The sequence below is a fragment of the Brienomyrus brachyistius genome, chromosome 22, assembly GCF_023856365.1.
Source record: "Brienomyrus brachyistius isolate T26 chromosome 22, BBRACH_0.4, whole genome shotgun sequence".
NCBI lineage: Eukaryota > Metazoa > Chordata > Actinopteri > Osteoglossiformes > Mormyridae > Brienomyrus > Brienomyrus brachyistius.
This window is the reverse complement of record NC_064554.1, coordinates 2670280-2686730: the sequence shown is the minus strand read 5'-3', so window position 1 is coordinate 2686730 and position 16451 is coordinate 2670280. Positions and strand designations below refer to the sequence as shown.

The following is a 16451-nucleotide window of genomic DNA, read 5'->3' as shown; positions in this document are numbered from 1 at the left end:
CCTGCATTTTCGCTTGTTTTTTTCCAATGCCTCGGAGCAAGGAACAAACACACAGGCTATGTTTAGTCACTTTATTTAAAAAAAATTAATAAAGACTTTATTTTATGTCACAATAAAGTCAAAGTATAAGTCAACGTTTTTCCTCAAACGTACGCCACCGGTTGGCTACAGTAAAGGAATCACCAAAGTCTGCTCTGTAGATGGCCGGACCGCCCCCACCCCCTTCGCTTGGCATGATGGTACGGCGCCGCACTCGGTCCCGCAGGAACTGATCGCAGTTCAGCGTCATTTGTTTGCGTTGGTTTGTACCGCAGTCCTGCGCAATCGTGCCGAGCGCTCGCAAAGCCAGGAAAAAAATAGTCATACAAAGACATAAAGTGATGCCTAAAAGCAGATGTGAACAGCGCGCGAGAACCTACTCGTTCCGGAACCCGCCGCGTGACGCATTCTGCGGAACTGTGTCCGGTAAAACTCTTCAATCAGGCAACACACACAAAGGCTTCACGGGACAGCGTTTTTCCAAAGGCATAGTCTGAACATAATGCTGTTAGTTGCAACCAATCTATCATCCTCATGCAGCGTTTACTTTATTTCTTCATCATGAAATCATTTGTTTACGAAGCGACAATACGTTCTAGACGTACAGTTAATAACGGTAACTACGGAAGACGCAAGCCTATTAATTAAATGAATATTCTTCTCATATGTCTTATTTTGAGATATGTGCGTGTATTTAATACATGTTTATTTCTGCAACAACGTATAGCGGAGAATAAGATTAATCCAATACGTTAAACTGTTAATGAATTGTAATGCTGTTACTTACAGATTCATGCCTTTAAAAATCTCCCATTAGAAATTAAAACATGACCCACAGAAGTAACTGAATAACAATTACTGTGGAATAGAAAAACTGTAGTAGCTGTCTTTGGACACAAAAGTAAAAAAAATTATATTGACACATTTAGCCTCAACATACTGACTGGTTTATTTATTGCTGTGTCTATCTGTCCACCTGTCTGTCTGGATATTGCCTGGATTCTGCGCTCATGTCAACTACAGCAATGCAAAATTTGACACCCTGCAGTACATACATAACTGAGAAGAGAATTTTGTGGAAATTCCGAGATGTTTATACAATGCTTACAAATATTAAATAATCCACGTATTTTGATAATTTCTTCCTTTAAGTGTCCCTATAGCCCTAGTTTAACTTTATACTAATCGTTTATAGTTTTTTTAAATCAGTTGTAGATTTGTCAACTGGTAAAACTTTATAAACCAAAATGAGCATGGTTAAATCTCAAAGAACTCCTACACCACCCCCCCCCCCCCCCATCACAAATACTACATAGAAAAACTGATGGATTCTGTCAAGGACTTCTTCCTTATTTCACCTTTTTACGAAGCACAAAATAAATGATGCTGGAGATTAAGGTTAAGCAGAAGGCAATCCAGGCAAGGATGAAACAGTATCCGTACTGGCCCCGGTCAGTCTTGTGGAAGATGTCCGTGTAGATGGAGGCGGCGATCATTATGCACAAGCCTGGGAGAAGGTGCAAAAGTCAGTGAGATGAATGCATCGGAGCCAACTTTATTATTTAATCTATGATAATCACATGCACACTTACACTCCCTGGCCAAAAGTATGTGGGCACCCTACCATCACGCCTATTTGGGCTTGTTGAATGTCCCATTCTTAAATCATGGGCTCTAATGTGGAGTTGGAACCCTCCCTTGCAGCTATAGTGTCTGTGGGATTTTTGCCCATTCATCCAGAAGAGCATTTGTGAGGTCAGACACTGATGTTGGATGTGAAGGCCTGGCAATTCTAGTTCATCTCAAAGGTGTTTGATGGGGTTGAGGTCAGGGCTCTGTGCGGACCAATCAAGTTCTTCCACACCAGCCTTGCCAAACCTTGGATTTTTGGGTCTCGCTTTGTGCACTGGGGCACAGTCATGCTGAAATAGGACAGGACCTTCCACAGACTATTCAGCCAGAAAGTGGAAGCACACGATTGTCTAAAATGTCTTTGCCTCCTGGCAAATTAAGATTACCCTTCACTGGAACTAAGGGGCTTATATCAAACCATGGAAAACAGCCCTGAACATTAATGCCCCCACCACCAAACTTTACAGGTGGCACTATGCACTCAGACAGGCAGTGTCCTCCTGGCATCAGCCAGTGAATGTTTCCACTGCTCCGCAGTCCAATGGTGATGTGCTTTTTTCACCTTTTTGCACATAGCAACCTGGCCATGAAAACTTGGTCTATATCAAGCTGCTGGTACTTCCTGAGGCAATGTGAAACTCTGCAGCTAGTATATCAGCTGAGAAAAAGTGATTTTCACTTCAGCACTCCATGATCCCGATGTCAGCTTGCATAGCCTAATTCTTCATGGCTGAGCTGAGCTTCTAGATCAGTGAGTCCCAGTCTGGTCCTTGGGGACCCACAGTCAGTCCATATCTTTGCTCCCTCTGAACTCCCTGTCAGACAGTCCCTTAAAGGGAGCTGGGTGAGAGCAAAAATGTGGACTGTCTATGGGTCCCCAAGGATCAGACTGGGAAAGACGGTCTTAGACACTTCCACTTTACAATAAAAGTTGAACAGGGCAGGTCTAACAGGGCAGAAATCTTATGAACTGAATTGTTGCAATGGTAGCAGTCTATGGTGGTGCGACATTGAAAGTCACTAATTTTTTATCTATGGAGATTGCATGGCTCTGTGCTTGATTTTATACACATATACAGCAGTGGGTGTGGCTGAAGTAGTTGTACTCGATAACTGGAAGGGGTGACCACATCATTTTCGATAGTTATTGTGTCACGGCCAAATGAAGCTTCATGAACCAATTGCTTTATTTTCTGACCCCACTAAGTGCTATCTGTTCATAAAAGGGCTCAAAGCATGCCCTAAAGCAATCCAAGTGCACCATCTAGTGGAGTCAAAAAATACAGCAATTGGTTCATGAAGCTTCATTTGTCTATCACTATCTTTCAGACTGGATTTATCTTGTCATGATCTTAAGATAATAAGGCACATAATGAAAGATGTAAGAAGTACCAAATGATGCCTCAATTTCTACATTTTTATAAGATAAAGAAATGATAGCTTATGGAAGTAGCTCCTATGGTGTGCCAATGGCTTGTAGCCTTCTGGGATGATTTTGTGTAAATTAAATGTATGTGTCACTCAGTTTTTTCCAACTGCTGCAGAACTCACAGGCGAGGAACTGGAAGACGCCAGAGAAGATGAACCTTTGTCCCTTTTGCAGGGTGAAGAGCTGAGCAATAAACACGAATAGACCGAGGATGGCAAATATGCAGGCCAGCACTGAAGTAGCCTGCACTGCCTGGAGGTACTCTGCAGGGGGCGAGAGAGAGAAGCATGAAATAGGTCAAATGGTCCAAATTAACACAGTCACACATAACGTGGGCCAGCAGTTTATCGACAAAAAAACCTTTTAAGCTCATTTTATATGGAAAGGTAAATGAGTTGTTAAATAAGCATTAAGAAGAGAAATAATGATATGTCACAACACTTATTCCTTTCTTATGTCTATCTGTACAGCATACGGATACCAGTTTTTAGGGCGTGAACAGCTGACGTCACACCCTTCAGACCAATAGATCTAACTGCACTTTAGCAAAGTCTTGAACAGTTGCCTGACCTCACTGGCTGAGAGAATGCCTCAAGCGGCATTACCTTGTGAGTTGGTAACAACATTAGTGAGGTTCCAGTTTCCATTTTGGTACACCCATGTCCCCCACAAGTCTGTGGCCGTCTGCTCTGTCACCCACCATGACTGTAAGACACAGAAGGGTTAAAGTATTCTTAGTCATAATAAGTCATTATAGTCATAATGAGTCATTTTAGGATTGTATTAGAGTTACTAAGCATGTGGGTAAAGAGTTGCTTCACAGAGATCCATCCATCCATTTTCTGTAACCACTTATCCTATCCACTCACAAAACCACACCTACGGACAATTTGGTTGCAGGTGGAAACCGGAGTGCCTGAAGGAAACCTTATGACGACACAGGGAGGACATGCAAACTCCACATTCATGGCAGAAACTTGAACCCAGGTCCCAGAGGTGTGAGGCAACAGTGCTAGCCACAGCACCACCGTACCACCCCACCTCACACAGGGTTAATTTCCCCAATTTGTAATTTATATTTTGGTAAGACTTCTGTCAATAAATACACAACATGTCAAAATGTATTCCAAAATGATATTTTGTGTATTTTTGCATATCATTATGAGTGGTTAGAATTATGTCATTCAGATATAATGTCGATGAAAGGTTTGAGGAAAGGGTTTGATAGTGGAGGGCTACAACTTAATCATTTAAATGCAAAAGGGTATTTTTGGGAATGAAACCAAATTAAATACTGGGGGGTACATATCTACCCACCCCCTGGTTCCTGTGCTTGTTACTTTCCTATATTACATTGTTGAATTGTTAATAGGTGTGTATTTTTTTTGTGGGGGGGGTACTCACGTTGTCGATGGTTGCCACAAGGAGCAAGACAATGCTGGCAATATGAAGGAGGAAGATTCCTGCCAGGAGAATCAACATGGTGCCTGTAAAAAGAAGATGAGTTGTCGTCCATGAGACGGCAAAGAATGCGTCATCTGCTAGTTATAACACGCTGAACAGTAGCAGGTGAGGACACAGATTGCTACACTGAAGACCAAATATCCAAGGCTGTGGTAAAAACATATATAACCTGAACTGCACCTGTAAAATATCCTTATAAAAAGAAAATCTTTTGAAAAGTGAGTCTAATATGACTTTTGAACTGCAGTAAGACAAACCAATGTTGAATAGTGGTTTAAGTAGGGAACACCAAGCAGTAACATGATAGCATCCAGAGTGAATGACATGGAATTAAGTTGTAAAGCCCACACAGTGAGAATGGCGCACCTGCGGAAAAGAGAGTCCCTGACAGAGTCACCGTGTCCGGGTGAACAAGTTACTACAGGGTACAGCTTTGGGGAAATGAGGACTGTAGAGTCACGAAGGTAGCCATTCTTCACTCTCAAATGAGTCGAGACTTGCCCCCAATGTTTCAAGAAGGTTTTTTAAAAATGGCCACACCTTAAAATAACTATAGCAAATACCTGATTCGCAGTTAGTGCTTCATACCCTGGGAACACACCCTAACTTAGTTGCATACATGCGAACATGGCAGCATTATTACGAACGGCTACCAACTACTCATTGTTGTTGTTTTCTTGGTTCAAGTTCATGCTATTGAACTTCCTGCCAAATATACACATATTAAATGTGAGTTTATGTCTTTTCTGCAGCTTAATATAAGTACTCTGTAGTACTGTAACATTGTGAGTCTTCAGATCGTAAGATAGTTTGATTACTCTGGATTAATTAGGTAGGTAATTAAATAGTAAAAGCTGCAAAAAGTTTCGAACTGGACAGCGGCTACTTACTGATGAAATACCAAAACCCGTTCCGTGCATTTTTGGTTGTTTTTCAGATGAGACCTAAAGTCGGGCTTCCTCACATGTTAGAGGATTGGGAACCAAAACTCATTCGGTCCTCATGCAATCCAATAAAGTCCACATAATTTTTTTTTTATCGAAACTTTATCCATGGCCTTGAGAGGGTTTTGGAAATTCAATCTTGAATTTAGGTTTTTCATATGCATATATAATTTTTAAAACTAATGATGACAGAATGACGAATTTTCCGTTTGGAAAGACAGATTTTAATTAGTGGAATGAGTGAGATAAATGAGAAATACTTAAATTAAAATATAATCGACAAAGCAAAGTTCATGAGTTCCTCTTTTACGTACACAGCAATATTAAGTAATGAAATGAGAGATGCTTTTTCAATTTCTTCCCCCACTGTCTGCATTTATTGTTTAGGGCTGAACGGCCTGAACGTGCATAAGGTGTTTTCGATATTCGATGGCTATGATCTGGTGGATCTGGACGCTAATCGGTGTCATAACCGTACGTGACCGTCTTCATTTCAGGAGTCATAGTACAGTCTCGCTTATTAGGACACGCCTCTCGCTCATCCAGTCGGACGGCGCTGCCAGGACACACCCATGTCTGTTATGCATGAACACAGAATGTATCGGAATACATCGTGAGATTAGCTTTTAATTAACTGTTCCCTATAACGCCAATTTCATCTTAATGTAATATAGAAAAGCTAAGCAGATGAAAACAATCTTAAAAGTTTATGTATACGTAAAGGAGTATAAAATGCAAATCAGCGTTATACAATCTGTAAAGTTCTATCATTTGAAAAATATAATCAAAGATGCATAGAAATTCCGCTTTCACTTCATATTTGTGGACTTTAAACCGTAAATTGCGTAAATAGCGTTCCCGCTTAAACACATTCAGTGCATTGCTGCAGGTAAATAGGCTAATTAAGTTAGTCCTCAGTTAATACAGTGCAAATAATAAAACAGATATATTTACGATCTTCAATAGTGAGTAGATATATTCTCACCTTTTGTTTACGGGGAGTCGTCCGCTGAAGTTTTACCGCTTCGAAGTGCAGTAGTAGATTCTGCGTACCTGAAATGCCTTGGCTGGCAAAGAGAGTGCGATATCCGTAAACTTTTGACGTGTGTAAGTGTATCCGTACACTTCTTCTGTATACTATCTGTGCTAAAAGAAGTAGTGTATCTTCTTAAATTCACTATGAAAATCTAGCAGTGATGTTAGATGAAGTCCGATCTTGATGAGCTGCCAGAGGTGTGTCCTTCTCTGTACGCCCTACGCATTTGCAACTTTCATCAACTCGCAAGATACTTTTCCTTCAACCCAGCGCGTGCTCCTCCTCCCAATATATCTGTCGTCCCTCTCTCACTAACCTCACCACAACCCAAATCACGCCACCCATGCATCCTTGTCTATTTCCTCTCAACAGCCACATGTCTCTTTACGTTTACGCAATAGTACCAGCACTATCACAAATCTTATATAAACACTAAGCTATACAGCTATACAGGCATTTCACTCAAATTCACAAGGTTATTAATTCGAATTTTACCCTATAGATTTTTCTAAACATACATAAAATTAAGTTAAGATGCTACATGTAAATGTATTCCTGTTACCCGTTTGGCCAACCCTAATCCTGCTACATCAGTTTAGATTTTGCTTTAAGGGTATCTATTTTTTAAAAGTCTTTTTCCCGTCTGTTTAAAGAGGGAGTAATGTTTTAGATGCCTCGCTGTGATTAGTCATCAAGTAATATTACGCTACCATGGTGTTCCCTGGGCAGTATGGCCCAAACACTCAGACTGCTATGTTTTTCCTGTCCTCCACCCTCCACGAGTATAGTCAGGCTGAAGGAATGTAGTTGGCCTGGGAATGAGAGGGAAGCACGGTAGGATGAGTGCAAGTCACAGCCTGACTCTGGGGGGGGGGGGGGGGGGGGGGAGAGAGAGGAGGAGTATAGTGTAAAGTCCACATGTGTGGAAAGACATACACCATTTGTCATAATGATAGTGGAATATGTGATGGGTAATGTGGTAACTATGCCAACCAAAATGGGCCCCTGTTGTATGTTAATGACGGTGTTATAGGCTACCAACTGAAAGGAATAGTCATGGTCAATACATCAACCAGAAGCTGAACACAAGAAGAGACTGGATTCCTTTGGAGCAGTATTTCTCCTTCTGGTCCTCGGTGACCCACAGACAGTCCACGTTTTTCCTCGGAGGGAGCAAAAACATCAACCAACTGTGGGTCCCTGAGGACCAGATTGGGAAACACCCTTTTACGACAGTGTTTCTCAAACCAGTCCTCGGGAACCACCTGGACAGTCCACATGTTTGTTCTCTCTCAATTTCCTGGGAGTTAGGAAGGAGCAAAAAACATGGACTGTCTAGGAGTCCCTAGAACTGGTTTGAGAAACACAGCTTTAGAGGGGACTTCTCTTGGAGTTGTAGCGCATGGCAAAAAGTAAACATTAGGTGCCATGAAATATGGACGGTGACTCCATTTTAAATCCAAATTCTTCTTCGAGTGGTGGCCCATAATTGCAGACTGTGCAGACAGTCAGAGAAATAATATGCATAGGGAGATTACCGAAGATTATTTGCAGAATTATGGGGTACCCAAATTGTCACTTGAGGTCTGTGGAAAGGGTAGTATTGTATATCAATTGATCTTCCAACTAGTTATCCAATATGGGGTCATGGGGGAACAGAACCTAATCCAGGAATCACAGGGCACAAGGCAAGTACCAGCTTATGGAATGGCAGTCTCAAGTGATTTATTTTGTATTTATTTATTATACTGGAGGCAATGGTTTTGTGTAAGACCTCTCTAGTTACTGTGGGTCAACTGGTAGGTAGATTGTTGATGGAAGCAGACTTGTGACAGAAAGAGAGGTTGGTGAGATCCCAAACGATTATGTCACAGGGCCCTTAAATGAGGTTGTCATCTCGGATTGCTTCATAAGCAGATTAGTGGTTATTGTTTTGTCTACATCAGTTGTATGTATTGAGAAAATAATCAGTGTGATGCAATCATCATCTCAACACTTCCTGAGGTGAGGTGGAAGAATTCCATGAAATCTCATTCGTCTGTAAGGGTGTGAGCTAAGCGTATGAATCTTGGCAGAATTTCTAATAAGCCAGTGAACACCTTATCACAGAATAGTGTCACAACACGTAACTGATGCGCAACGAAAAGGCTTTCACATACACACACTCGTACATAATGATACATTCAAAGACAGTACGGAAGGGTGCAATAATGTCGTTAAACCTGATTTGAGACAGACCCAACCCACAAAATAAATTCTAAGCACTTAACACTTCTTACCATCCCTTCATTCTCATGAGGCTGCAGGCTAATGAAAAATTAGTTTGCGGGATGAGCATTTTATGAAAAGGCTTTAAATTGTTAAGTTGCAATACCTCCTAACCAATATGTTGGTTCGCTAAGGATTTTTTTTTTGTGTTGATCTTACTTCCCTTAGGAGTCTTTATGTCCGGGGGGTTCTGCATGTTCAGAATAACCGCAAAAGGGTGACACAAAGCCTGTCTGAAGATCCGAAGGCTGTACCAAGTAGTTCCCTCCGTGAGTCACTGCACTTCTCACACCCAGTGGTGAGGTGTTCCCACATGTCTCTGTCAAACAGTTTGTCCCCGCATGCCACTTCGGTTGGCATGACAGCAACCAAGGAATGTTTCGCAGACACTAAATGATTCCGCCCCCAACCCATGTTCACCTGTTAGACCAAGCTTCCCTGAAAATTACAGATCCTCCACCTGCCTTCTTCCTCTGGCTGGGGTGTGGCTTAGGGAAGGAATGGTTTGGTTAAAGCTTGCTGCATCTCCACTCATGGAGAATTTCCAGTACCTCCTGTATATTTACCTTTCTGTTTGCTTTTCAACCCCAGACACAGAAATACATCCCCTTTAGCAAAAAACAAATACATTCAGTGCAGAACAGTGCTTGAAGTCGGGAAAAGCAAGTGGCAGTATTCTGCTTGTTATTCAGTACCAGCAGATATTGAGAGGTGCCAGTACACAGAAGAGATAGACAAAGGGATGCTGGTACTGCACACTGGTGAGTACCGGCCCACCTCAAGCACTGCTGACATCACTCACCACACACCCCTTCCACAGACACAGTGTTTGCCTTCTGAACTTATAGCATCTGCAAACTCTCATGGATGTCCCAGAACTGTTGCTAAATCTGTGCTTAATTCACAAAATTTCTCTCTCAGCAGAATTCTTTATTCTTTTAGAATAACATGCTACCATGCTGAAACGACAAATGTTAGGGGATCTTGTCAAATATCTTAGAGGGATTGTAGTAATTGTAGCCATATAGTTATTATTATTTTAAATACGAAGAAACGTTTTATGATCTGTAAGTTGCATTTCAAGCAAAAGTATTTATAATTATTGATATTGTGTAATTAGAGAAAAATCCTGAGACATTTTTATAAATGTATAATTCCAGAATTTATAAACGCTGAAGTGTTTTTTTTTTTTTTTTTATTAACGATGACACATTTTGTTTTTAATCTGATTGCGAAAATCTCTTAGGCTTCCCCCACTCCCTTTCTGCTTTGTTTTTCTAAATTAAACCCAGAAGCATGAAGATATATATAAAACAAAAAAATGACTATAACATAAAAACAACTCACTGTAACTAGGCAACCTAAAATATGAGTCACAGCACAACCGCGCCCTTTTGTTCGCCACCCCCTCACCGCCCAGCCCCACCCAGTTTACTCTGAGTCTTTTTAAACTTCTCGTTTCCTCTGAAATCCAGCCCCTTCGCGCTCATCCGGTGTGTGTCATATTTTTTTTTATCCCCGTCGACTATGCAAAGAAAAGTACTATTTTTAATGTATTATGTTTGAAATATTAAGGTGTACATTACAAATATGTGCATCAGGCATGCTACGCGTATAATGTTAGTGGTGTAACAGCAGGCGTTTGCTTTTATCAAAGTATGCCGATCTGACCGACTTCAGATTTGATGACAGAAATACTGAAATCTTTGGCGACTTGATCAAAGCAGCATATCAGGCGTACATTTCAATAATCAGTCACGTTTAATGGTTACGTCGGCTATTGACTTAAAGTAGAGCTGACTGCCCTCTGTTCGACGCCGCCATTTTCTGTTATTGGCGCGCGCAGTGCGAGGCGGCGTTTCTGCGAATCTCAGAAACTGTAGAAAACGGCGACCACGACCGTGCACGTGCCAGCCCCAGCTTCGGTGGACTGACGTCAGCGTCACGGGTACCATAACTAATAACGGACGTAAGATATACCTAAAGGGAGTCCAAGTACTTCTGCTGAAGAGCTGAAATTTTAATCCACATCAATTTTTAAACATTTAAAGGTAATTTGTTGCGAATACACATAAATACAGTTCAAATAAATTTAATTATTTAAATGCAATTCAGATTTTTTTTTTTTGTTTGTTTTAATGGGTAAACGTAATACGGTAACGTTTGTAGGCCTCTACCATCACTTGTAGTGTTCCGTCACTACCATCACATCACTTGGATTACTCGAGACACTATTCAATGAGTCTGTAGGTCAGTAGTCTTTATTTGTGGGTGTGCGAAGTTGTAAAATGTCAAAAGAAGCAGTCGTTTGAGATATGAGCAGAGTGAACTGCCCTTAATGTGTTTTATGTATGTATGCAGAAAATGGACTCATCTTGCTCCTATATGTAAGTATTGTCTGGACTCTGTAGTCATTGTACCTGATTTGAGTTTACCGTAGTTTCCCTGGACCAGTCGCTCTCTTACAGTTGAAAACACGAAGTTTTCCACTAGAGGGAGCTAATGATATTTATCACTGGCCAACTATAGTGTACTTCAAACGCAGTTCTGTTGTATTTTACTATGAGGCGTCGTAATGCAACTTTCTCCCCAACCTGGACTGGAGTCCCATACGGTAACTTTTGCCGAGCAATGCATTTTGCCGAACGAGGTTGTTGTGCAGATTTTATAAAAAAGTACAGATTTTATACTTTTTATACATGTACTTAAAGTGTAAAAATAAAAGCTGCTCCATAACTTCGCATTTTAATACATATTTAAAACAGCTTTTTTTCTTATACATTACTGTGCCAACTTTCCAAGTAAAATAAAACGGGAGCTCCAATGTTACAAACTCCTCTTCAGATTATGGTATCAGCAGGATTGAATAAATATGCTTCTAGTTGATTGGTGCTCCTGTACTTCGGTTTGCTTAACGTTGGAGAAAAAGTCGTACTCCTCAGAGGAAGCTGTCACCTGGACAGACTATTGGTTGATCCTTCAAATGACTTCAAAGACCTAACTCTACTGGAAAAAAACCAAGCAATCTACAGCACTCTACAACAACAATCACCAATACTCTGGTCACTCGCACATATACGTGTACCTGTACTGTAGACTGCCTCATCCTCCCTGCATCATTGTGCTATTATTATTATTATTAATAATAATAAACTATTACTTCTACTTGTTAGTGTATCATTATTATTACTGCTATATGCCGAGTCTCCTTACTGAACCATCTAACCTCACGGCCTATGTGTACACATTCTAACACTCGTTACTTTATACAGTGCAATTCCAGAGAGGTATTATACGAAGCAGGATTAAGGGAAAGGACTTATTTCGACAAGTCTGGCTCATTTAAGAGGGAGTTCCGTTTCATCAACGTGTCTTAAATGAATCCCTGCTGAGCTACCATGGTAACTTAGGTGAGTGAACAAGTCTGCTCCGGATCAGGTTAACTGTCGCTTAGTTAATGTGTTGTCTCAAAGAATGTCGGACGTGTGGAAAGAGATTCCCGAGAGATTGTTCCATCATACGAATTCCCGCGCTATCATTACTCATATAAAAAATAATAGAGTATAAATGTCGATTCTCAGCATTTTCATTGTATTAAAATATTAAATCTTTACAGTATCGCAAATCTCAAATAATAAATGCAACTATTGGAATTAGACATAAAAATAAACTAATGAAACGCTTTATTACGTTTGAAATATAACATGAATAAAAGTAATAATCATTAACTATTAATTATTGAGAGAATAAGATAATTAAGGTCAGGCCTATTTAAGCATTACTGAGTGACACCAACACCTGCATGGAGAGTCAGCATAAAGAAGAAGACAGACACACAAGTATGGCCTGTCCATTTATAGAATGGAGGAGGGTCTTCTATAAATTTAAAAACATTTTAATGTAAAGGTCGCCTCCAGGCTGTATTGAGTATGGTTATATCTGTGTTAAGCTAAACCTCGCCTTCAGGTTTCCCAAATGTCCTGGGTACTATAGATTGCACCCCTGTACAGATCCAGGCCCCAGCTGGCCCAATGGAGGCAGACTAACTGAACAGGAAATCTGTTCATAGCCTCAATATACAGGTATGTAAGTTTGGAGAAACTCATTGTCAGGTGGAGGGATTTAGCATTGAATATGATTTAATTGGTTATACAGAACAATGAAAGCTCTGCCAGGCAAAGTGTGCTGTACCACTGAATCCACTCTCTGTGTTTAGATGATCTCTGATGGGACTTGCCTCATTTCTAATGTTTAGGCAAAATGGCCAGGCTCTGTCCATGACTCCAGGATCTTTAAAGCATCCTCACTGGCACACAAGTTTGCAGAAGGCAAGAGATTATATCAACCACTTTCACTGAACATGTACATTTCATGGAAACTAATGAGATGTAGTTTTTCAACTTATTTTGTATATATTGCTTTCATGCTGGTGGGGGGGCATCTTTTGATTGGTAGGAATGTCATACACAGCAATACTTTCTTCTACAGGGGAGTTTAATTGCGTCCTGCTTGGGGACAGGGGTTATGCCTGCCTGCCGTACCTTTTAACCCCTTACCCATAACCTCAAATTGAGGCAGAGAATGGCCACAATCGAACAAGGGCACGAATCGAGATGACCTTTGGCCAACTGAAATCCAGGTTCGAAAATACACACCACATTTCTTGTATGTCAGGCTGACATATTTCTCCTTGTAGATTTAGGTGCCTGAAAGGCCTCAGAGTAAGGCCAGACTGTGGATGCAATATTGTGGTTGCCTGTATAGCCCTACACAACATCGCAAATACATGCCAAGAGTGACTGCCCACGCTGATGGTAGAGGAGCAGTATGAGGACATTCCTGCTCCTGAAGATGGAATAGATGGAAGGAGTGTGAGGAACCTTTATAGACACCTACTTCACATAGCCACTGGTGATGGTCATGCCCCCACCTTCCTGAATTAAAAAACCCCCACACATGCTGAAAATTGAGATTCAATCAAAAGATATTTGATTTAATTAGACATTGTTTGAAGCTGTAGAGGAAGGGAGGAAGAGAACAGAAAATTTAACTTTGTTCAAACCATATACCTTTGCACTTTTAGTGTGTACTTACATCCTTCTCAAGTTTCTTGATCTCCAACTGTTTTTTTTATCAGAAACCTTTTGTATTCTTTGTCCAGCTTTTCCCTTTCAACAGACAGGAGCAGCCTCCTTTTATAAATGGCACGTATATCCTGTGACAAAAGGTAATGGGTCACAAAGAAGTTTAGCATTTTGTTAGTAATAAGTAGTTACTCTCTTCACTCCTTGCTGAAGGGGACCGTGGTCTGGTGAAATCCTGCAGTAAAGTATATTGTTAATAAAAAATTCATTCTTCATACTGCAAACACATCCAAAGCATTTCATATGTGGTCGTACCTCTGACATGTCAGTGTCTGCTGACACCGTTTCTTCATCAGCAGCTAGATGTACTGGGGCCATCAAACTGCAAAATGTGGAACACTGAAGTTGTTGAAGCAGCAGAACATTGCATGACGTTGTATCCTTTATCCATCCATCCATTTTCCAAACTGCTTATCCTACTGGGTCGCGGGGGGTCTGGAGCCTATCTCGGAAGCAATGGGCACGAGGCAGGGAACAACCCAGGATGGGGGGCCAGCCCATCGCAGGGCACACTCACACACTATTCACTCTCACATGCATTCCTGCGGGCAATTTAGCAACTCCAATTAGCCTCAGCATGTTTTTGGACTGTGGGGAGTACCCGGAGGAAACCCCACGACAACATGGGGAGAACATGCAAACTCCTCACACATGTGACCCAGGCGGAAACTCGAACCCAGGTCCCAGAGGTGTGAGGCAACAGTGCTAACCACTGCACCACCATGCCGCCCCCGTTGTATCCTTTATTTACAACAAAAAACATTACATACTTATCCATGGGTCAAGAGTGTCATGCACTGATGTGGCTGTGGGATGAGCCAAAAAGATTACATCTCCCTTCACTGCAGAGACAGGCATGTTATTAAGTGTTAGCAGTTATTAAGGGATGGACACTTAAGGGAAATAAGGGGACAGTACCTTCTACATACTTTTCCCAGGCACCTGGGGGGATGATCTCTGACGATATCCCCCCTTCTGTTCCTTCCACCTGAGGCCGTCCTTGATTGACGCTCAGTGCCAGCTCCTCTGCTGGTGTGGTCCTCAGGTGAAGCCCTCCTCCCACCAGTAGCAGTGGCCTGGCTCTTTTTCTTCGTGGCTACAATTACATTTATGAATTTTGTAAACTATTGTGATCAAACTGACATTTCTTTATAAGATACTTACCACTGTGAAAGATATTTTTATATTTTTTTACTTGCTGCCAGGTTCTTTTGTTGAGATATAATAGTGAAGGATGGATACGCAAGTCAAGAGTTACACAAGTAGGTCAGTGGAGCTCACACACACCTTAGTCATTAGAGCTGCAATTAACAACCTATAGTCTTTGTAGTTATGGGGGTTACACGTTGTCATGCCCGGCTCGTCCGCTCCTCGTGTGTGCCACGCCCCCTGATTACCCACGTGTACTACCCTGATCGTTTCCTGCTGTGTCCGCTTCCTTTGATTAGTCTTTGTGTATTTAAGTCCTGGTCTGACCTGTTCCCCTTGTCCGTCATTGTAGTTAGCTGTGGTCCCATGTTTCCCGCTCCTTGTTTATCTAATAAATCCCCAGTATTTCCTGTATTCGCCTGTCTGCCTGCTCCTTGCTCGCTTTACCCGCACGATCGCCGCATACCTCCGCCGTGATCGTGACACACGTGGGCTTAAATTGTATTTTCTAGATCACTGCCAAGTCACATAGATCAACAATTTAAGTTTATTAGTAACATGGAAAAACAAGATAGTTATTTGTGCAATTTAAATGTAATTTAAAGTACCTTATGAAGATCAAAGAATAAAGAATTACACTATAAAGTAAAACGAACATATAAAACCAATAGAGGAGCCTTTTGGCTGGGAGGTTGAAACCGGGAACCTTCTTGCTGTGAAATGACAGTGTTAATTACTGTTTCACCGAATCACTATAGTCACAAATACTTGTAGCATGTACATGACTTGCACATTTAGTCTGTCTGTTGTATTCTGCCAAGCCATCACTCTGGCTTTATTGATGGCTACAGTATTGCCTTTTTTGTTGTAATATTTTTGTATTCTTCATATACACTACTCACAATAAGTTAGGGATACTGTGAGAGACTCAGTGGATGTCATACATACGGTGATTGTTACACTTCAGACATTTTTGGGATAGGCAATTGTATTGGGGTGATAGACACACCTAATTTTGTGTTTTCCATGTAATGGTCTCATTGTGTACAGGTGTGCCTTATTGGAGCCAATACCACAACACAACCTTTTTCAATGTGGCATTAATTTCAACAGTCTGTGAGGATAAAAAGCTGGTATTGTCAGCAAGTCATTCCAAGTTCATCAGTCAAACAGCCATGAACACACGACGTCACTTAACGGACGACCAGCGCCACCTGGCCATGGCGCGCCTTCGGGTCGGTGGCAGGCAGTCAGATGTTGCTCGTGAACTTGATGTGTCTCAAAGTGTCATCAGCAGACTTGCATCAAGACACAGAACTACTGGCAGAGGTCAGGACAGACCCAGG

At 41.4% G+C, this 16451-nt stretch overlaps 1 protein-coding gene across 1 annotated transcript; it reads right to left on the bottom strand.

Annotated features, from left to right (window-relative positions):
* Positions 1 to 57: 57 nt before the first annotated feature.
* On the bottom strand, positions 58 to 6814 carry LOC125718311 (epithelial membrane protein 2-like). The gene is made up of 5 exons (XM_048992080.1): positions 6494 to 6814; positions 4505 to 4587; positions 3706 to 3805; positions 3223 to 3363; positions 58 to 1546 (listed from the first exon to the last, which is right to left on the bottom strand). The coding sequence occupies exons 2-5, from the start codon at positions 4580 to 4582 to the stop codon at positions 1389 to 1391; spliced, it is 477 nt and encodes a 158-aa protein (XP_048848037.1). The 5' UTR covers positions 4583 to 4587; positions 6494 to 6814; the 3' UTR covers positions 58 to 1388.
* Positions 6815 to 16451: the final 9637 nt, after the last annotated feature.

Excerpts from the sequence above, each read along its gene's own strand:
- LOC125718311 (XM_048992080.1), bottom strand. The coding sequence starts at position 4,582 with ATGTTGATTCTCCTGGCAGGAATCTTCCTCCTTCATATTGCCAGCATT. Across the intron at positions 3,364-3,705 it reads TGTTGTTACCAACTCACAAG|AGTACCTCCAGGCAGTGCAG; the intron begins GTAATGCCGCTT and ends CGCCCCCTGCAG. Across the intron at positions 1,547-3,222 it reads CGTCTTCCAGTTCCTCGCCT|GCTTGTGCATAATGATCGCC; the intron begins GTGAGTTCTGCA and ends ACCTTCTCCCAG.